We start from the raw sequence: 22,985 nt of genomic DNA, 5'->3' as shown, positions 1-22,985 counted from the left end.
GTTATTTTCATTTTTTCCTGTTTTTTTTTTGTGGCATGTATGTGCACTGTATGTGCACAGTGCTCTCAGAGTCCAAAAGAAGGGTGCCAGATTCCCTTGGAACTGGAGTTAGCGATTGTTAGCTGCTGTGTGGGTGCTGGGAATTGAACCCAATTTCTTTGGAAGGGCAGTCAGTGCTCTTAACTGATGAGCCACCTCCCCTATAAAAACAAGTTTTTGTATCATAAAAGAAAAATAACAGATTGCAGTAACATAATGTGACTCTGGAGAGCAGGTGTTGGCAAAGTATAAGACAAAAATAACTGAGTGGGGCTTGGTGAGATGGTTCTCACAGGAGTGCTTGCTGCTCTTGAAGAAGACCAGAGTTTGGGTCCCAGCTGGGTCTGACACCCTCTTCTGATCTCCACAGGCATGACCCCGGGTGTACATTCTCACAGATAGACAAACATAAAGACAATAAAAATTAATAAATATTAAAAATAACCCCAGCTATCATATGGAGACACTAGAAGGCATTTAAATGGAGGACCAAAGGAAGATTTCTCCCTCTTCAGTGTAGGTCGGATGTCAGAATTTGTTCTATGTCTGCTTTTGATAGGCATGTTGTCTTCTTTTGGCTTGTGTACTGGCTGACACAAGCTGAAGTTATCACAGAGAAGGGAGCCTCCCTTGAGGAAATGCCTCCATGAATCCAGCTGTAAGGCATTTTCTCAATTAGTGATCAAGGGGGGAGGGCCCATTGTGGATGGTGCCATCCTTGGGCTGGTGGTCTTGGGTTCTATAAAAAAGCAACGTGAGCAAACCAGGGGAAGAATCCAGTAAGTAGCACCCCTCCATGGCCTCTGCATCAGCTCCTGCTTCCTGCCCTGTGGGAGTTCCTGTAATGACTTCTTTGATGATAAAGAGCAATGTGGAGATGTCAGCTGGGTAAATCCTTTCCTCCCCAACTTACTTCTTGTTGGTGATGTTTGTGCAGGAATAGAAACCCTGGCTAAGACAGTTTAATTTGACTATTGATTGGTGTGTGAATATACTATTGCTGTGTGGATTAACAACAATAACCTCTCTGTGTTGGTGATCTACACAGCAAAATGCACTAGCTGCATTGCAAACAAGAGCCCTAGGGCTCCCCTGTTTCCCTGTAAGCATTAGATCAGTTACTTCAGATTGGTTTGTTGTGTTTATAGGGCTACACAATTTCTATTTGCATTTTTAGTCAATAAGGTTTTAGTTAATAAAGCTTTTCAAGTTACATGATCTCATCCAAAAAGATAAATGTCCTTTCAGATATTCCCAGAAACACGTGGTCTCTAAATTAAGGAGAAAATATTTAAAATAGTCTAATTGTTGAATTGTTACATAGTGTTTATATTTAACAATTACTGTTCAAGCTAGGGATTGAGTAAGTATGTTACCGACTGAGCAAGTAAAAGTAACACAAAAAAAGAAATTCTCAGTTATTTGTGGTATAGAAATACTTTTTACATAAAGTTCAGGGAAGTTTGGAAACGTTGTCATGGAACTCTGGAGAATGTCAGGGTTATTGAAAATTCCTTATAGAGACCATGTATTTGTACTAAGGTTCACCGTAAAAGAATATTTATTTGGACTGACTTAGGGTTTAACAGATTCTGAGATTGAGGAATAAATTAAGCAATAAAGTTCAAAAAAAAAAAAAGGTAAAAATTGCCACTGGGAACTGTAGAAATACTCAGAGGTTAGGAGCATCTATGGGTTCAACTCCTAGCACCCATATAACAGTTCACAACTGTCTATAACTCCAGTTCCATGATCAAACACCCTCTTTTGCTCTCCGAGGGCACCAGACTCTACCTGTGTACATACATACATGCAGGCAAAACACCTATACATAAAATTAAATCTTGAAAAAAAGTTTTTAAGGTTAAAAATCGCCATAGACATAGTTTGAAAAGTAATACTGCAAACTAAGTGGCTTTGAAAAGGTCTAAGACCATATTAGAGGATGAGGATGGGCACTTTGAAGACTGTAGGTGTTCTTGGAACTCTCTGGTAATTTATAAAGAGAGAGAATTCAGTCCTTAAGACCCATGTGGTGGAAAGAAGGAATGAGCCCACTTCTGAAAAGCGCCTTCTAACCTCCTTATACTACTACACACTCATACACAGAGTTGTTTTTGTTTCTGTTGTTGTTTTGTTTCTACTGTTTTAAGAAAATAAGAGTGGGAGAGATGGATCAGTAATAAAGAGTATATACTGCTCTTGTAGAGGACCCATGTTTGGCCTGACATCCTCTTCTGGACTCATAGCACCTGCACGTAAAATATGCATTTACCCTCACACAGACACACATAACTAAACAAAGCTAAGCATGGTGGCACACATTTTTAATCCTAGCACTCGGGAAGGAGAAGCAGGCAGATCTCTGTGAGTCCAGTGCCAGCCTATTCTACATAATGAGTTCTATGCCAACCAGGGTTACATAGTGAAGCTCTCTTTCAAATAAAAAGATGAACTATCCAGGATATAAATTTCCAAGATCCAAAGCTGGGATAATACAAGAACTCTAGCCAGGTAGCACAGCCTCAGGATGACCAGTCAGTGGTTTTGCTTGAGTGGAGATAACTGGTTTAGGTATGTAACACAGTAAGTTAACCTATGGCTTGATCAAGAGTTTGTCTGTATTGAGGCAAAAGGTGAGAGTAAACCCAAACAAGTTATGTGTCAAGCGTGCTGACAGATTCAGTAGAACCAACTTATTACATGGAGAGCAGCTTAGCATCGTCTGTTCAGCTTGTCCCCAGGATAATGCTGAAACTAAAGGAGCCTGATGGTAAACAGCACAGGGGTGGGGACATTTTGTAGCTGAGGAACTGTTTGCACACTGTGCTAAGCAGTTTTTCTTAAACTTGAAGCTGTACTTTGCGGATCAGGGAAGGTAATCCACCCTTATTGGACCTCAGAAGGTAGATGAGAAACTGCCTCATAGGAACCTCCAGCAAAATCTGAAGATGGATGAGAAAGAGGTTTCTGGCATCATCTCCTACTTCCTATCTTTCTATATTTTATGGGATCACAGACCATGCTGTTGATGTTCAGGCTGCTTGTGGTTCAGCCTTTCTTATGTAGTCTGTGCAGTCATGGAAGGTCAAAAACATTAGCACAGAGCAGTGTCCTACTATGCCATTCTGGATAGGGAGAAGTGACAGCATGAACTAATACAGACCACAAAAGGAAAATATTGGTTAAGTACAAGTTTCAAATATTCACATTTCAAATATTCAAGATTCACATGGTTTGGGGAGGATCCAGTCTCTGTCTCTGTTCCTGCACTGTAAAGAAACCCCAGCAGTCACTTGGTACATTTTTAAAAAGTCTGTTTTGTGGTGATCAGCGAACGTGTGTATTCATGAGTAATGTTGGTAATGTCCATTAGGAGTGCTTAGCTAGTCTTTTATTAAGGATTTTGTGTTTCTTTTAGAAGATTCAGTTTCTGATCTGTATCTTGTAACAAATGAGCCTTTAAACCAGTGATTGACAACCTATGTGTCACTACCACTTTGAGGTCATATATCAGATATTTACATTACAATACATAACAGTAGGAAAATTACAGCTATGACGTAGCAACAAAAACAGTCTTATGGTTGGCAGGTCACCACAACATGAGGAGCTGTATTAAAGGCTCACAGAATTGGGAAGGTTGGGAAGCACTCCTTTAAACAGTCATCAAATAGAAGTGGAGTTAAGGGCAAATGATTCAGGCTACTTTATCTTAGTAGTAAAAAATCAGAATGGAGGAAAGTAGAATTATTGAGGTGCAGGTGTCAAGTTATTGGGGTGCATTGCCATGTCTAGTTCCTGAGCAGTTAGCTTCAGAATGAAAACATGGGGGGGCATCTGAGTCTGTAACTTACACAATAGTTTATTACGATTTTCTCCCCTCTTTTCCAACTTAGATATTTAAACATCTCCCTGATGGGAGTCTGACCTAGAACTTGGCACATTCTGGGAAAGTTCTCTATCATACTTTTATATCCCCAGACCTAAGACATTTAAATATAATGAAAAAATATTTTAGTTTTAATACATTCTTAGTTAAAACAGAATTTCATCCCTTTCCCCTTCCTCTCTATAGCTCCTCTCAGGTCCTCTCCCTCCAACCCCTTACCATGCCCCACTCTCAAGTTGTTAGCTTCTTTTTCTTTGATTATTATCAGATGTATATGTATGCACAAATGTTTACATAGCCATTTCTAGAAGAGACTTCATACCCAGACTTTTGGTTCTTACAGTCTTTCGATTCCCTTTCCATGTGCTCTTCCAGAATATCTGCAGAGCCATAAATGCAGGAGCTGTAGATGTATCTGTTGGGGCAGGGCTCCTTATGACTCATTGATCTCTGCTTATGTTCAGATGCAGTTTTCTGTGGTGGCCTTCGTCAGCTGTACAGAGATGTTTCTTTGAGGAGGAGTGGTAGCTACACTTATTTAGGAAGGGTGTCTGGTGAACCAGAATCAAATACTTTAACCTTTAAAAGAGAATTTTATTGGGGCTGGAGAGATGGCTCAGTGGTTAAGAGCACTGACTGCACTTCCAGAGGTCCTGAGTTCAAATCCCAGCAACCACATGGTGGCTCACAGCCATCTGTAATGAGATCTGATGCCCTCTTCTGGTGTGTCTGAAGACAGCTACAGTGTATTCATATATAATAAATAAATCTTTAAAAAAAAAAAAGGAAAAAAAAAGAGAATTTTATTGAGATAAGTTCAACTTCTTTAAGTATACTGATTTTAAAGGTATGCAGGACTGCATAATCAGCACTGATATGTAATTTCAGAATATTTTCATCATTCCACAGAGAATCTTGAGGCTTAGGTAATTTCTTTTTATTTTCCCCTCTAATCTACCTGACAACCCCTGTTGTTTTTTTTTTTTTTCTGATCTTGTGAATTTGCCTAAGAGATAAACTCTTAAAGACTGGACAGTTATTTACCAAGCTTTTATACATGAATATGCCATTTTGCTGAAAATAACTTTATAATGCTAATTCTCTTATATTAGTAAGAAGTCATCTATGTATTTATTAATTCTTTTTTTGTTTGTTTGTTTTTGTTTTGTTTTGTTTTGTTTCGAGACAGGGTTTCTCTTTATATCCCTGGCTGTCCTGGAACTCACTCTGTAGACCAGGCTGGCCTCAAACTCAGAAATCTGCCTGTCTCTGCCTCCCAAGTGCTGGGATTAAAGGCATGTGCCACCACCGCCCGGCGTATTTATTAATTCTTAAAAATATCTTATTCTTTTATTCTTGAAATTATAGTGGAATTACTTTATTTTTTCCCTCCCCTTTTCTCCCTAAACCCCTTCCGTTATGCTCCCTTTTCTCTGTCAAATTCATATCTCCTCATTAATTGTTGTTAATGCATGTATGTATATACATATACATCCTTAAATGTATATGTATATACATATATATATATATACTCAGTCATATGAATATGCTCAGTCTGTATAATGTTATTCATGTATATGTTTTCAGGGCTGACCATTTGGTATTTGGATAACCAATTAGTTGTTATGTTCCCCTGGGGAAGAATTTCTCCCACTCTTGGCATTACTTAGTTACTTGTAGTTCTTTGGACTTTTCTCCATCCACTTTGGTATGTCTGTTGTTTCCGTTCAGCTCATCTTTAGGCAGTCATGTTGGTGAGAATTTATGGAGGAGACATAGTCTCACAGAAACCTCCTGATCCTCTGGCTCTTACAATCTTTCCTCCCCCTGCTCAGCAATGTCTCCTGAGTTGTTTTGTAGGTGTATTCATTGGAACTGGGTTTTACAACTCTTCACTTTAATTGGTTGTTGTTTTATGTAATGGTCTCTGTCTGTTGCAATCCTTATGAGTGGTGAGGACTACAGTTATCTTTGAGTATTGTCAGGAGCAGTCCTGCTTATACACTGAAGGCCTAAAATCAGCCATAGGCCTAAAATCAGCAATAGGCCTGACATACATGCCTGCTAGCACCAAGTCTTGGGTCTCTGTGGAAAAACACTGAAACAGATGGCTAGAAGTCATTGTAAACAAGCAGCTTTGGTGGAAGGCTGCCAAGCCTGGCTAGTCGTAGACCTTGTAGATAGGTAACCTTGGTGGATAGTACCAACTTAGATAAAGACAAGTAAATCATAGGCAGAGTTATAGTGATCTGTCCCCTGAACCTTCACCTAGCTGACACTCTGTTCTGGAAGGTATCTGTACTCCCCCTGAACACCTAGCTCCTGCATCATCCCCTTCCCCACATCCTGCTTTTTTGTGTATATAACCTGTGTGTATAAAAGTAAAAATTGCAATCTGTTCAGACTATAGACAGGTCATCATTTCCTTGCGTTTGCCTGTTTCCCCCATCCTCTCTTTCAGGTGATCTCCCCAGACCCCTGTTTAATGTCCTGCTGGAGAGGACAAAGTATAAGGACGAATATTTAGATGTATTTAGGGATTATTTTGGTTTGGTGAAGTTCTGGTCCTTCTCTAAGATCCATGACTTCACTAGCGCTGAATAATTGGCTAGGTTTCCAGTGTTAGGCATAGTTTCCCTCTTGTTCAGCAGATCATGAGTCCATTAGACAGTTGTTGGTTACCAGTAAGGTGCGTGCCACTACTGTCCCTTAGGGGTTTTGTGTTAAATTCAAGATTTAAAAGTTGAATTTAGTAAATAAATCAGCTCTTACAGAAGTGCTCACATGGTTCAAGAAAGAGTGTCAAACACTCCTAATAGCTTCTCTTTTCAGCTGTTCGTTTTCTCAAGGCCATGGAAATAGGGCAGTGCCTGAAACATTAGTAGGTGCTCAGTCAGGAAAACATTATTTCTATGGCAGGAAGGAAGTGCCATGAAGTCTCTCCTCTTTGCATTATGTACACATTTGTCATACATGTCCAAGGATGACGTTTAAAGTACTTGGAAGCAGATCATAGGAATGAATAATTTCCCCTTCCTCTCATTTGTATAACCAAACAGAAATCTGCAAATTTTATCTGTACTAATGTGAAAGCTGAAATCATAAATAGGCTAAGGAAGCAGAGAGAAAAAAAAACTTGTAGTGATTTTAGAAGCTCATGTTTTACAGGTACAGAATTTATGTAAATACCTGTAGTCAAAATGCCAAATATGAATTACTGGGTCCCATGTATACAAATTTTAATGCTTTAAAGAGCATTAAATTGGGCTGGCGAGATGGCTCAGTGGTTAAGAGCACTGACTGCACTTCCAGAGGTCACGAGTTCAAATCCCAGCAACCACATGGTGGCTAACAACCATCTGCAATGATATCTGATGCCCTCTTGTGGGGTGTCTGAAGACAGCTACAGTGTACTTACATATAATAAATAAATAAAAATTTAAAAAAAAAAAAAAAAAAGAGCATTAAATTAAGTTGGGAGAGAAAGATAGTGAAAAGGGGTACAAACCCATGGAGTTGGAGGGAATATTTTAAAATAAAGTATATACTGTCAAGTACATAATGTGATAAATTTGTATATATGTATATAATGTATACATATATTGTATACACATGTATATATGTATATTATAAACATACATAATATAATATACACATATACTATATTATTTACACTTACATGTAGTGATTACAGATCAGTATTCTATTTCAGCACCCTGAAGTTTCTCAGTGTCCCCTTTGGTCATTTACATTCCTTTAAGAGAACTCTTGTGGCTCTTGTCACTACAGATTTTGTCTGTTTTTGAAATGCATATAGATAGAATGACACAGTAGTGTTGTGTGACAGTCTTTTTAAGTAAACACCATGTCTTTAAGAATCAGCCATGTTGTTGTGTTCTATCAGCAAGTTTCTCTTTACCATATTACATAAATCAGTTTATATCTGTTCACACATTGATAGAGTTTGTGTGTTTACAGAGTTCTTTTTTTTACTAAAGTTATTAAAAACACTTTTATACTCGCCTTTTAATGAATATGTTCACTGATTTAATTGGCCCAAAGAATTCTAGTTTTTTTTTTTTCCAAGAGAAAGAAAAATCAATTCAGACAGAATAGGGTCAGCGAGACACTCAGTAGGTGAAAGCTGTTGCTGTTACTCCTACAACATAACTGTGATACTGGAACCCATTCAAAAGTGAAAAGATAGAATTGATTCTAAAAAATTATCCTCTGATCTCTACATACATGCTGCAGCATACACAATCTCCCCCTGCATCATGCACACACACTAACAACAATGATAATAAATACATTATACCATCATCATTAAAATAGCAGATTGCCAAGCCTGTCTCACAGAAAATTTTAAGTCCATGTAAGTGGAAATACACACCATTTGTCTTAGTTACTTTTCTATTGCTGTGAATAGACACCATGACCAAGGAAACATGAAAATAAGCATGTAATTGGGAGCTTGCTTATAGTTTCAGAGGGTGAGTCCATGGCCATTATGGTGGGGAGTATGGCAGTAGCTAAGAGCTTACATGGTGAGACAAAAACCACAGAGCAGAGAGAGGCAGGGAGGGGGAGAAGAGAAAGGGAGAGAGGGGGGGAGCTTACTGGGAATGACATGGGCTTTTTAAAACTCAAAGCCCACCCCCCAGTGACATACCTCCTCCAACAGGGCCACATCTCTTAATCCTTCCCAAACAGTTCCACCAACTGTTGAACAAGAATTTAAATATATGAGTCTGCTGGAGCCATTCTTTTTCAAATACTACATCATTTCAATTTTATAATAGAACTGAGGGAGAATAATGTTGACCATTAAGGATGGTATCCTATACTTGCTCTACCTGGGTATTACATGCTCAGAGATTCAGTAACAGTAGGCACTTGCTAGATGCTAAGAGTAGATCTATGAAAGACAACCAAACTCTGCACTCACCAAGCAGTAAACAAGTGATCAGAACACAATGTTAAGAGAACATTAGGAGAAATAGGGCAGCACTTAGAATGGAGTATCTCCTCTAAGCTAGGGTTAGTAACAAGAGGCATATTGGAGGAAATGGCATCTAATTTTTATTCTAAATATATTGAAATTAGCTACATGACAGAAGCAGGAGTCATTATTGAGGTGAGTAGGTTAATGAGAAATTATAGATGATGTTTAAGTCTTGGAGACTCAAGATAGTAAAATTAGCTAGTCAAGTGGGGACTCAATAATTAAAGGCCTTTGAATAATAAATATCAAAGAGATTTGATATCAGTCTCAGGCCAGAAGGGAGCCAGTGAAGCTGTTTATTAAAGAAGACATTGAATATACAGAGAAGAGTAGAATGAGTCTTGACCTGCACAATTCACAGTTTGATCAACTACCAATTCATAGTCCTCTTGAGGCCACAACCTCTCTCACAAGTAGAGAAACTTGAGGCAATTTTGAGCTACTATTATTGAAGAATTTTAACAGGAGAATGACTCGACCAATTTATTATTATTAAACATTCCTAAAATTCCAAGTTACCTTTAAAATGCTCACATTATGATTTGGTTTTTATCATTTGGTTTGAGTTTTAAAATAGAGTTAAAGAAAACTTTGGATTCTATGACTAAATATATGACAGCATTAAAAGTTAGTTTCCAGGATTGAGCTTTGATATTAACAAAGACACTAATGACTGAAAAGTCAAACTAAATGTATAGTTTTGTGTATTTTACAAGTAAAAATTGAGAAATTTTGGGTTGTATCTTTATATTAAATCTATATATCTATTTGCTGAAATGTACTCTGATGATAAAAATACTATAAATTGCTTTTATTTTAAAGCTAAAATTAAAGCCAAAATTTAAAAAGTCTTTCTTGTCATTATAGTATTTTTAAAATCATTTAGTTTAGTAAATGGTTTATTAAAATCATTTACTTGAAAGAAGTTTGATCACTGGTGATGATTGTCATAATTGACAATAGCATTCATTAGCTTTAAGAGAGGCAGGCAGTGACTAAGTGTCAGTAGAGGTGGGTGAACTTCTCTTGCTAGGAGTGATAGTTACTTTTTATTTTATTTTTTTAAGGGAAGAGTTGTAACAGAAACCAAAGATGTTCTTAAAAAGTAAAATATTTACTTACTGGCCCCTTATTGACTTTCTTAAAAAGTAAAATATTTATTTATTGGTCCCTTACTGAAAAAAATTCCAATCCTTTATCTATATGAATACAATTTAAGTTCTTGGGATGTGCCTTTTTTCTTTCAAAATATTTATTTAAAATCTGTTTTAGAACTGATATTTGAAGTGTAAAATTTTTGTTGTTTTCTACAGAGAAGATGGTGAATTAGAAGATGGAGAAATTGATGATACAGGATTTGAAGAAACACAAGATCAGGAAGCAAAAGAGAATGAAAAGCAGAAAAATGAGAAAGTCTACAGAAAATCAAGAAAAAAACACAAGAAAGAAAGAGAGAAGAAAAAATCCAAAAGGAGGAAACACGAGAAACATAAGGTTAGTTAAGCTAATGTCAACTTTCTTTTTCATTGTTTGTTTGCTTGCTTGTTTGAGACATTGTCTTTATGTAGCCCACACTGGCCTTGAATTCATTATATAGCTGAAAAGGACCTTGAACCTGCCTCCTCTTCCCAAGTACAAGGGTACTGTGTTTGGCCAGAACTACTTACAGAGATGCTGTCTTTTTTTTTTTTTTAAGGCATGTTATAATCAGAAAAGCTAGAATTAAAAATAAAGATATATTATTAATATATTTTTATTTATTTTGTTTGGTTTTTTGAGACTTGGCTTATCTGTGTAGCCCTGGCTATGCTGAAACTCACTCTGTATTCCAGGCTGGCCTTGAAATCAACAGAGATCTGTCTTCCTAGTGCTGAGATGAGTGGCATGCACCACTATGCCCTACTTCATTATTAGTATTTTATATTTTTCAAAGTAACAACTGTCATAAAGCAGGAACTGTTAATGACTCTGAGAAGAAATTGACCACAGTAGTAGTAGACGGGCTAATATCTCTCCTAATCCAGAGAGACCAATCTAATAATGACTGAGCAAACTTACCTTGTAATGGAGAGATTATTTCAAACCCTAGCTAATAATGGCTGTGTATTTGAAGCATTTGGTAGCATAATTGTGAAAGGATTGTTCACCTATCAAATCAGTAGAAAACAGAAAACCAAACTCAAAACGTTTAGATGCAAAGTAGTTTTTCTTCTTTAAAAGAACACTTAATGGAATGGAGGAAAACAGATTCTGCCTCCATAGGAATCTTAGGGTTCAGTTCAATTAAATAGAATTTTACTTAGTTTGTACTATTCTTCGAAGCTGGGAATGCACAGATAATAAAAGTCTAAGCCAGTGTTTTTGTTGCCAGGAATATTAAGAACTTCTTAAAGAACTCACTGTAATTATTTTGGCCAGACCAAAATTAAATAAATAAATAAATAAATAATAAATAAGACCATAAATAAATAAATAAATAAATAAATAAATAAATAAATAAATAAAGCAAGCAAGCAAGCAAGCAAGCAAGCTGTATGCGGGAGTGGAAGACAGAGGCAGGTTATCTGTGAGCTCGGGATTAGTCTGATATACATAGAGAGTTCAGGCCAGCCAGGATTATGTAATGAGACTTTGTCTCAAAAAATAAAAACAAAAAAAAAACCCACTTGTTGATTTTTATATTTGAGATTGCACTATATATTAAACTTTCTCTGGTTATTTGCCAACCATTATCAGCCACTTGTGATTTCTGTTGACTTCTGTTCAGTTTTATAGGCTGGACTCATTTCACATAGGTAATTTAATTTTAGGATTTTTATGCCAATAAGTAACTCTAAAGCAACTTTAGGCAAAATTAAATGAATGCATATTCTGTTTATGTTCTGGAACCCCAATTTGATGATGAGGAACCAATTTTATTTTCTTTTTTTTTTTTTTTTTTTTTGGTTTTTCGAGACAGGGTTTCTCTGTGTAGTCCTGGCTGTCCTGGAACTCACTCTGTAGACCAGGCTGGCCTCGAACTCAGAAATCCGCCTGCCTCTGCCTCCCAAGTGCTGGGATTAAAGGCATGCGCCACCACCGCCCGGCTTTATTTTCTTTAATATTAGCTTAAACTGAACTTAGTGCAGACACCTGTTATCCCAGTCCTGGAGAGGCCAGGGCAGAGAGGTGTAATGTGTAAACATCAGATCATTTTAGAGCCAAGTCATTTGTTTGAAGCTCTTGGCATAGGGTTGATGAAAAACGTATTTCCATAAAGTCCCTAAGAAAAAGAGAAAAAATACGTTAGCCTAGAAGAAGTGGCGGCTTTAGAGCAAGAATTTCTCAATGTCATCCAAGAATCTAAGGGAATAATATAGCCTACTGGAGGGTACTGCTGGCTAAAACAAGCTTATGTGGTTATGAACTAATTTCCTTATTGTGAATGTTAGACTTTCTATGTTTCCTTTTAGCATAACTCTCCATCCGGTGATGATAGTTCTGACTACAGCCTGGATTCAGATGTTGAACATATGCAGAGTTCCCATAAGAAAAGAACTAGCTTCTACAGGGATTATGATGTTCCATTTTCTCAGGTATTGCTTTTTTATTGTGATGGAACATGTCTAATATAAAATATACCTTGTAGCTGCATTTCAGTGTGTGATTTAGTGGCATTAAATATATCTGTAGAATTTAGCCATCACTGTGATCCATCTCCTGAATTTCTTACTCACCTGACACAGCAATCTTGTATCTTGGAAGCAATCCTGCTCCTCACCCCACTAACTGGTGTCTGTAACTTTCTGTCTATGAATTCTCGGGCCCTCATATCACATGTTGTTTGTCCTTTTGGATATGGCTATGTTACTCAGCATGTGTTCAGGATTCATTCATGTTGCAGCCTTAAATGAAAATTTTATTCTTTTTAAGACTAAACAGTACTCCTTTGTTGTATCTGCTACATTTTTGCTTATACGCTCATCTGCTGAGGGCTCCTTGTGTGTAGACACATGAAAACCAGAAGACAGCTTTGACTGTCATTTCTCAGTCACTATCACCTTGCTTTTTTTGTTGGTTTCTTTGAAGATTCATTTTTAATGATGTATAGATGTGGGGATGGTGTGTACACATTAGTGCTGTAGAGGCTGTGAGCTCCCCCGGAGCTGCCTTATGGGAGTTCTCAGAATCAGACTCAAGCCTCTGGAAGGGCAGTTTGCTGTCATTAACCACTAGTGAGAGTAGGGTATTGACGTCACCCATGACGAATGTCCTGAGGTTAATGTTTACACCTGTTAACACTTGTCCTGTGAGGTTAGCTTCACTTGTGTCTCATGTACATGTATTTAGAATTGTAATGTCCTCTTGACATATTGTCACTTAATCAGTATCTTTTGTTGTCCTCCTGGCTGTCCTGGAACTCACTCTGTAGACTAGTCTGGCCTCAAACTCAGATTTACCTACCTATACCTCCCAAGTGCTGGGATTAAAAGGTCGTGTCACCACCAGCAGCCTTTTTTTTTTTTTTTCTAATTTTTGCGTAAAAAGTCTATTTGGTCAGATATTAGAACAGTGTACCTATGTATTATTTCTATTTTCTTGGATTATCTTTCTAATTCTTTAACTCTTAAGATTGTACATGTCTATGACCTTTTTGTTCTTTTACAAAATTTGTTAATAGACTTTTTTTCATTTTTTTTTTTTTCTATTGAAAATGGATTCTTGGGCTAGGTATGGTGGCATATGACTTTAACCCCAGCACTCAGGGTTGTAGGCCAGAAGTTTTGTGGCTGGGTTAGTATTTATGTTTCCCTTTTGGTTGCCTTCAGAGTACCTTTCTGCACCAAAGGCACTAGAACTTAGGGGTGAAGCTCCGTGTAGGCACCAGCTTGACTTCTTCATTTTCAGTATGTTGTGTGAGTGTTGTCTTTAGCAATGGGCCCCTGCTGTCAGTTTATGGAGAGCAGCCATCTGTCCTAGCACCAGCTTGGGTTGTTTGGGGATTTCCTTTGGACCCCCTTGTCCAGTAACTCAACTGAGTGCAACCAAGTCCCAAGTTTAGTGATAAAAGGTGAACAGCTGGCGTTCTGTCTTCTCCATTATTAGCTCTTTATTAGGATCACCTTCATATATTTTAGGAAGTTTCCACTGCACTAGGTTTTCATATCATCCCTCAGACCATCCTCAATTCCAGATGTCTCTCTGCACTTCCCCTCCCTCAACCCTGTCTCTCCTCTCCCTCCCCTCCTGATCGGTCCATTATGTCCTCACCACTTCCAGTTTACCCCTATTGTATTTGAACTTTCAGTTCTTGATATATGCATATTTTCTGTATTCTCCCTAAGCTTCTTTACTGTTTTATTTTTAGAAAGGCTTTTTGTAAGTGTTACAGGTCTGAGGGGAAAGGTAACCTGCATCCCGAAGCCAGAGAATATCACAGAATCACACTGCACAACAAACCTCACACAAGAGATTTATTGGGAAAGACACATAAAGGTTGGCTGCCTCTGTTCAGGGGACAAGCAGCACAGAACTGAGTGGGAGGCAGCTTTATGTAGCATTTCTTAGAGGTGGAGCTTTCCAGAGTGGGGATTTCCAGAGTGGGGATTGGTGGGATTTCAAGCCGTGGAATTGAGCTCAGGCTTTTTATGCTGTAGGGTGGAGCTTAGCCACCTGTGTCTGGAGGGGCTGTGTTTGTCCATTAGAGCTAATACAGTGTTCTGTAGGCAGAGCCTGATTGTTGGAGGTCCTGGAATCAGGGCCTGATCATTGTGCCTCGAGGGGCTTATACCTTTTCCTTGGGAAAAGGAGTTTATATGTGATGACATGAATCCGTGTGCTTATGACTATTGAGATACAGTGACTGGGCCTGTGGGTCAGTCAGTGGCAGATCTGCAAGAGAGAGAGAGAGTGGGGATGGAGGGGCAGGAGACTCGAAGAATGGAGACAAGACAGTGTCTGATCAAGTCTCGTTTATTGAAAGAAAATCATGGGTATATAAGCACAAGCAGGGGAATGCAGCTGAAGACACTTTACCATGAGTGCCTTGCAGCTGGGGACACTAAAAAACAAAACAAGATGTTTATCAGAGTGTGCTCAGCTGTCATAGGCTGCTTGCAAGTCTCTTGTCAGGGTAGAAAAGTATCAACCTTCAAATATATGGCCCAAGATGGCAGCAAAGATAATAGCCGATTTCTGCTAGGAGTTGGCTCCCAGCAATACAGAACATGGAAAATAAAAGCTAAGAAATAAAAGTAAAATGTTTAATAATATAAGTGGCATTTAGTGTACTGAGCTTAGTATTAAATATGGTCATATGGAAATACTAATGTAGTCAGGACTAATAACTGTCTTCTTTTTTTTTATTTTTTGTTTTTGTTTCTTAGAGGTTTTTTTTTGTTTTGTTTTTTTGTTTTTCGAGACAGGGTTTCTCTGTGTAGCCTGGGCTGTCCTGGAACTCACTCTGTAGACCAGGCTGGCCTTGAACTCAGAAATCCTCCTGCCTCTGCCTCCCAAGTGCTGAGATTAAAGGCGTGCGCCACCACTGCCTGGCTAATAACTGTCTTCTATCCTTTATTTTCCCAGCTTTTTTGGGGAAAAGATACTCTATGTTGCTATTATTTGTTGAACAATTCTGATAATGACTGTCCATTTTTCCCTAGCATAGACGTATATCAGGAAGTTACATGACATCGAAGAAGAGTCAACATAACAAAAAATTTAACAGTAAAGAATATGCTGAGTCCAGTTTCTACAGTGATGACTACTTTGGTAACTACAATGATGACAACTTTGGTAACTATAGTAACCAGGAAGAAGAAGAAGATTTCTCCAGTCAGCTGAAATACTATCGACAATCCCAGGAGTCCTTAGGGTCATCATTCTCTAAAGAATCAGGGAAGAAACTGAGAAGTAAAGGAAGCCCACCAGGTGAGTTAAGTCAGTTTGTCTTAGAATGTGAGAGCCATATAGATTGTTAGTCTGTCTGAGAATGCAGGAGCCATATAGGGTTATATTAATACATGTTTCTTAGCTCCTTTTCAAGATTAGCCCATTCTTGTGGTTTCTAAATTCATGTTTATGTACTGTGTAGACTTTGAGGCTAAACATATGCAAATGTTTCAGTCCATATGATGTCTTAGTATTTCAACTAGAAAGGTAACTCTAATATTTTTAGATGTATATAATATTACAATAAAATAAATTTAATGCCAGCCACAATTTTCTCTGTTATGCAGGGTTTTTTTTGTTTTGTTTTTTTTTTTTGGTTTTTCGAGACAGGGTTTCTCTGTATAGCCCTGGCTGTCCTGGAACTCACTCTGTAGACCAGGCTGGCCTTGAACTCAGAAATCCTCCTGCCTCTGCCTCCCAAGTGCTGGGATTAAAGGCGTGCGCCACCACTGCCCGGCTCTGTTATGCAGTTTATTAACTTACATTTTTGACTGATTATAGACAGAGTATTGGGAAGCTGTTCTTATTTAGTCTAAAATATCGCAGTCACCTTTGCCATATAAATGTAATAAGGCCATGGACATCCTTTAAGAATAAAAATTAGGCTGGGCAGTGGTGGCGCATGCCTTTAATTCCAGCACTTGGGAGGCAGAGGCAGGCGGATTTCTGAGTTCAAGGCCAGCCTGGTCTACAGAGTGAGTTCCAGGACAGCCCGGGCTATAAAGAGAAACCCTGTCTCGAAAAATCAAAAAAAAAAAAAGAATAAAAATTAGAATATAATTTTTCTTCCCAAAGATTTATATTTTATGCATATAAGTATTTTACATACATGTATGTGTATGCTTACCCTTACAGGACAAAAGAGCATTGGATCCCCAGAACTGAAATTACAGATGACTGGGACCCACTCTGTGGGCACTGGTAATAGAACCCTGGCCCTTTGTAAAAGCAGCAAGTGGTCTTAACCACTAAGCCATCTATCCACTCCCTAATAAGAACATAATTTAAAGAAAGTTCTACATTTTATCTCCTGTATTGGGGTGTGTGATCCCTGGAGAGACCAGGTCAAGTTACCAGTTGATAATAGTAAATGAAGAAACTACTACTATAACCTTAATGCTTTAGTATTTTGGGTTTATATTATTCATAATTTTTCCAATCTATTTTTATTTTATTTATTTGAGACAGTTTCTCTGGAACTTTATCTGTATACCAGGCTGGCCTTGAACTCAAACATCTGCCTGCCTCTGCCTCCTGAATACTGGGATTAAAGACATACACCACCATACTCCAATCATATTTTACAGTATTTATATTTAGCTTATGTGTTTTGCCTGCATGCACCAAATGTGTATAGTGCCCCTGGAGGCCAAAAGAGGGTATTGGCCCTCCTGGAACTGGATTTCACAGAAGGTTGTCAGCTACCTTGTGAATACTAGAAATTGAACCTGAGTCCTCTGGAAAAACAGCAAGTGCTCTCTTAACCACTGAAGCATCTTTACAGCCCTCATCATTATTTTTTAAAAACAGCAAAATTGGGCTGGAGAGATGGCTCATCGGTTAAGAGCACTGACTGCTCTTCCAGAGGTCCTGAGTTCAAATCCCAGCAACCACATGGTGGCTCACAACGATTCATAAAAAAAAGAGATTGGATGCCCTCTTCTGGTGTGTCCAAAGACAGCTACAATGTACTCATAAAATAAATAAAAAAAATCTTTAAAAAAATTATACATATTTTTATAACTTACTTTTCTTCTTAGCTATGATTAATATCCCAGTTATTCCTGACTTAATAAGTAACTTTTGACACCCACATTCTATTAAATTAGTAGATGTGCCCAATTAGTTGCTATACCACAATTTAAGCAGATCATTAGACTGCTGTGGTAGGATGGTAACTGTTTGAGAGTTATTTTTCATCCATTTTCTCCCAAATTTTGTGATTGATACTGAAAAAACTGTATTTATACATATCTCAGAAAGTATCTTGTCAATGGTAGTTTTACTTAAGAATGAATTGTGGGGGCTGGAGAGATGACTCGGTGGTTAAGAGTACTACCTGCTTCTACAGAGGTCCCAGGTCCCATTCCCAGCTCCCACATGGCAGCTTACAACTGTCTGTAACTTCAGTTCCAGGGGATCCAGTGCCTACGTCTGACCTTTGAGGGCACCACACAATCAATGCAGTGCATATGCATATATATAGGCAAAACACTCAAACAATAAAATGAATAAATCAAATTTAAAAAAAAGAATAGGGTTTAAAGGGGGGTGGTCATACACACCTTTAATCTCAGCAGCAGGGAGGCAAAGGCAAGAGAATATCTGTGAATTGAGTGCCAGCCTGGACTATGTGGTGAGCTCCAGAACAAACAAGGACTACATAGAGACCCAATCTCAAAACAACAAAACAAAACAAAACGAATGAATTGTTAACCAGTGTGGTGGGTTAAAATGCTTGTAATCCCAGCACTTGGAAAACATAGAAGAGAAGATCACTAGGAGTTCTAGGGCAGCCTGGGCTACATGATGATATTTTGCCTTAAAACAAAGACAAATGAACAGAATTAATTATGAAAAGCAAATTTCCACAATTTAAAGACATAGTTACACACATTTTTAGCCATATACCATCTGAAAAAATGACATACCAATATTTATAACTGTATATATAAAAGTGCAGCATTCTCTAAATTCCTATCAGCACCAATTCTTACATTTTTGAGCTAAAAATTAGTATGTCCTTTTTTTGCTATTTCTTCATTTTTAGATTTGTTATTTTATGTGTGTGTGTATCTTCATATGGATATGTGCATATGAGTTCAGGTGCCCACTGAGCTCAGAAGAGGGTATAAGATCCCCTAGAGCTGGAGTTAAGGATGTCTGTGAGTTACCTAACATGGGTATTGGGAACTGTATTCAGGCCTTCTACAGGAGCAGTGTATGCTCTTAACTGCTGAGCCATTTTTCTAGCCCTCTTTGATTTCTTCTAAGTGAAACTTTTCACATATTTATTATTCATATCATAGGTCATTATTGAAAAGCTTATGAGTTCTGTATAACTGATAAAATATAAAAATTATGTTGTATTGTAATTTATTATCCTGTTTGTGATGTTTTGAGACAGGGTCTAGTTGTGTAACCCTAGCTACTCTGGAACTCATGGTTGTCCTCTTGCCTCAGCCTCTTAAGTTTTTTAAATTGGACATCTTTTCAGATGCTTTATTTTTTGTAGTGCTAGAGATTGAACCAAAGATCTCATGTATGGCAGGCAAGCACTCTATTACGAAGCTGTATCCCTGGAGCACACCCTTTTAGATACTTTGAGGGTATAGCATCTCACTGTGTAGCCTACTGTGTAGTCTAAAACTTGTGTTCCTCCTACCTCAGCCTCTGAAGTGCTAGGATCAACTTCTGTGATGCTAGAAAGACACTTTAAAATAACATTTTCAAAAACAAACAACCAGTGAAGATCTGTGTATATATGGAAATTGTTAGAAGTCTGCCTTGCTACAGATAAAAAAGATACCACTGATATCTATATGTTTCTCGCAATATGAATATAATGGTTAGTTTTCTTAAAAACAGAGCTTGTTAATCATCTTATCCCAAGAGGGTGAGGAGACAGACAAGAGTGGGTTCTCTAGGCATGGATGCTTTTAAGTCTTGTGTCCTGTGTAGCAGATACTTCCATCTTCTGAGCAGGAAGCAGGACTCAAAAGATAGAGATGGGTTAACTTTCCAACTGGCTCTTCTGGGAAAGAAGGATTATTCACTATAGACTGTTTTAAAAAACAAATGTATTGAGGCAGGTGGATTTTTGAGTTCGAGGCCAGCCTGGTCTACAGAGTGAGTTCCAGGACAGCCAGAGCTACACAGAGAAACTCTGTCTCAAAAAAACAACAACAAAACAAAACAAAACAAACCATCATTAAAAGTAAGCTTTGAAAAAAATTAAAGTTACATTAAAAAAAAAACAAAACAAATGTATTAGTGGCTGGCTCAGTGGTTAAGAGCATTGACTGCTCTTCCTGAAGTCCTGAGTTCAATTCCCAGCAACCACGTGGTGGCTCACAACCATCTGTAATGGGGTCCAGTGCCCTCTTCTGGTGTGTCTGAAGACAGCTACAGTGTACTTACATATATACAATAAATAAATCTTTAAAAAAGAAAAACAATTTTCTTCTCCTCTTCATCTTCCTCTTTTAAAAAAATGTAGCTAGGCAATCCAGAGAAAGCACGCCTTAATCAGTATTCTCCCATGGTCTCTGCTTCAGTTTCTCCCCACACCCATAGTCCTGCTTTGAGTTCCTGTTCTGATCTTTTCTAATGGTAGACTGTAAGTGTAAGAGGAAATAAAACCTTCAAAAAATGTATTGGTACTTGTACACTAATAGGTGTTAGTTACACTTGCTTTCCTATAATATTTGAAGTACATTTTAACTTTTTTAGGTACTGAATATCCGTTTAAAAGTTTTGACGTTAGTCATGGACATCTTTTGCCGAAGAAAACCAGAAGAAAAGAGCACTGTGGGGCACGAGTCATTAAAGGGCCTCATGTCTTTTCAGGAATGGATGACTTTCAAGAGGTACTGAGAACTTATGTATAAGGAAGAAAAGACCTTTTTCATTTTAAATCATTTGATTGCAAAGAAAGCATTGTGATTGTAATGCTGTTATCTTTTTTTTTTTATTGGATGATTTATTTACATTTCCTATGTTGTCCCCTTACCCCATCCCCCACCACCCCCTCGGAACCCCCAATCCCCTCGCCCCTCCTCCTTCTTCTCTGTGGATGTAACCTCTATCTACACCCCCCCCCCACTCCCACCTCCCCACCCTCAAAATTCCCACCCCCTGGGGCATCCAGCCTTCATGAGGTCAAGGTTCTCTTCTTCCACCTATGCCCAGCAGGGCCCTCCACTTTTACATATTCAGCTGAAGCCCTGGATCCCCCCCTAAGTGCTCCCAGGCTGGTGGTTTAGACCCTGGGAGCTGTGGTTGGTTGGTATTGTTGCTCTCCTCATGGTGCCGCAAATCCTTTCAGCTCCTTCAGTCTTCACTCTAACTCCTCTATTGAGAACCCCATGATCAGTTCAATGGCTAGTTGTGAGCATCTGCCTCTGAATATGTCTGACTCTTGAAGGCCTCTGAGGAGATATCCATATCAGGCTCTTATCAGCATGCACTTCCTGTCTTCCACATCAGCATCTACCTTTGGTGATTGCACATGGGATAGATACTCAGGTGGAGTGGTCTTGAGACGGCCCCTCCTTCAGTTTCTGTCCCTCACTTTGTCTCCATATTTGCTCCCTTGAGTATTTTGTTGCTCCTTCTAAGAAGGACCAAATCACCCTCACTTGGTCTTCCTTCTTTATGGGCTTCATGTGGCCTGTGAGTTGCATCTTGGGCATTTCAAGGTTCTAGGCTAATATCCAATAATCAGTGAGTGAATACCATGTGTGTTCTTTTGTGATTGGCTTACCTCACTCAGGATGATAATTTCTAGTTCCATCCATTTACCTAGGAACCTCTCGAATTCATTGTTTTTAATACCTGAGTAATACTCCATTGTGTAAATATACCACATTTTTTTAATCCATTCCTCAGTTGAAGGACATCTGGGTTCTTTCCAGCTCCTGGCTATTATAAATAAGGCTGCTATGAACATAGTTGAGCATATGTGTAATGCTGTTATCTTAATAAATGAAATATTTTTCAGCTAAGATCAAATGAATATAAATAAAATTCTCTCAAAAGAATTTTTTCAATATGACATGGTATTAGTATTATAGGTACATTTAAGAGATTTAGAAACTAAATGAGTGTATGTGAAATACCTCAAGATAAAATTGATGCATGTCTAAGTAAAACCATATTCCATATTCCTCCTTTACTGTCCTGGGACATTTTCCTCAGTGCAGATAGTATTAACAGGGTGATGGCTCAGTGGGCCAGAAGGAAGGTAGTGTAAGTTAACTTATGAGAGGTAGAAGCATTGAAAAAGGAGAAAGGGCATATAAATGATGAGAAAGATGAATGTAAATACTTTTCATCTAACAGTTACTCAACAAACATCTGTTAAATTGAGCTGAGCTCTGAATTCGTGCCCTTCAGCAGCTCGGCCTTGGGAGTTATCTAGCTCCTGTATTCTGTTATGGTTCTAGCTTTGATTCAGTCAAATGGAGGGAAGGGTGGATTCGTAAATGTTCTCATTACATTTTATATATTTTGTGCTCATGGCGACAGCACACATGGAGAACAGAAGACAACTTGTAGAAGTTGGGTCTTCCTTTCCATCATCTGGATTCCAGAGGGCCTGGGGTTTGGTACAGTAGCCTCTGTCACCAGGCTATCTCATAGGCTCCAGAGTGGACTGAAAAGCAGCAAGCTTGAGTAAACTACATCCTGTACTTTTAAAAAGTTTGGTTTTGAGATGGAGAGATACCTTAGCAGTTAAAAGTACTACTACCATTGCCCAGGACCCAGATTCAATTCCAGCACCTACATGGCAGCTCACAACCACCTATAGCTTCAGTTCTAGGGGCTCTGACATCCTCTTCTGGCCTCTTCAGGCACCAGGCACAAACATCATATACATACATACATATTGTAGCCAAAATACTCAATACACATAAAATAAAAATAAACACGCCTTTAAAAAGAAATGAAAATGCTTGCTTTTCCAGTGGCTATTTAGATAACAGGCACAGATTTCTTCCTGTGTGCTACTTAGAATACTATTTAAGGGTATATTCACAAGTTTGATCTAAAAATTAAAATTCCATAGAAATATTTGAACCCCTATGCTTATTGCTGTTTTATTCATTATAGCAAAGAATTGGAATCAGCCTAGTTGCCTATCAACAGATGAACGGGTAATAAAAATTTGGAATATATAAAAATTGATACTAATCAGTTCTAAAAAAAATTTTTTTAAGATTTATTTTATGTATATGAGTACACTGTAGCTGTCTTCAGACACACCAGAAGAGGGCATCAGATCTCATTACAGATGGTTGTTAGCCACCATGTAGTTGCTGGGAATTGAACTCAAGATCACTGGAAGAGTGATCAGTGCTTTTAACCACTAAGCCATCTCTCCAGCCCCCAGTTCTA

General features: G+C 38.2%; 1 protein-coding gene across 1 annotated transcript in view; it reads left to right on the top strand.

Annotated features, from left to right (window-relative positions):
• The window catches only part of Zc3h6 (zinc finger CCCH-type containing 6), a 52,064-nt gene that overhangs the window by 13,092 nt on the left and 15,987 nt on the right, over positions 1 to 22,985 (top strand). The window contains exons 2-5 of the mRNA XM_028757001.1: positions 10,250 to 10,430; positions 12,389 to 12,511; positions 15,578 to 15,845; positions 20,319 to 20,455. Of these exons, the coding sequence (XP_028612834.1) occupies positions 10,250 to 10,430; positions 12,389 to 12,511; positions 15,578 to 15,845; positions 20,319 to 20,455 (709 nt within the window). The remainder of the gene's footprint in view (positions 1 to 10,249; positions 10,431 to 12,388; positions 12,512 to 15,577; positions 15,846 to 20,318; positions 20,456 to 22,985) is intronic.

Source organism: Grammomys surdaster, unplaced genomic scaffold (assembly GCF_004785775.1).
Source record: "Grammomys surdaster isolate TR1022 unplaced genomic scaffold, NIH_TR_1.0 129, whole genome shotgun sequence".
Lineage (NCBI taxonomy): Eukaryota > Metazoa > Chordata > Mammalia > Rodentia > Muridae > Grammomys > Grammomys surdaster.
Note: the sequence above shows the minus strand (reverse complement) of the source record. Positions and strands in the feature narration are given on the sequence as shown.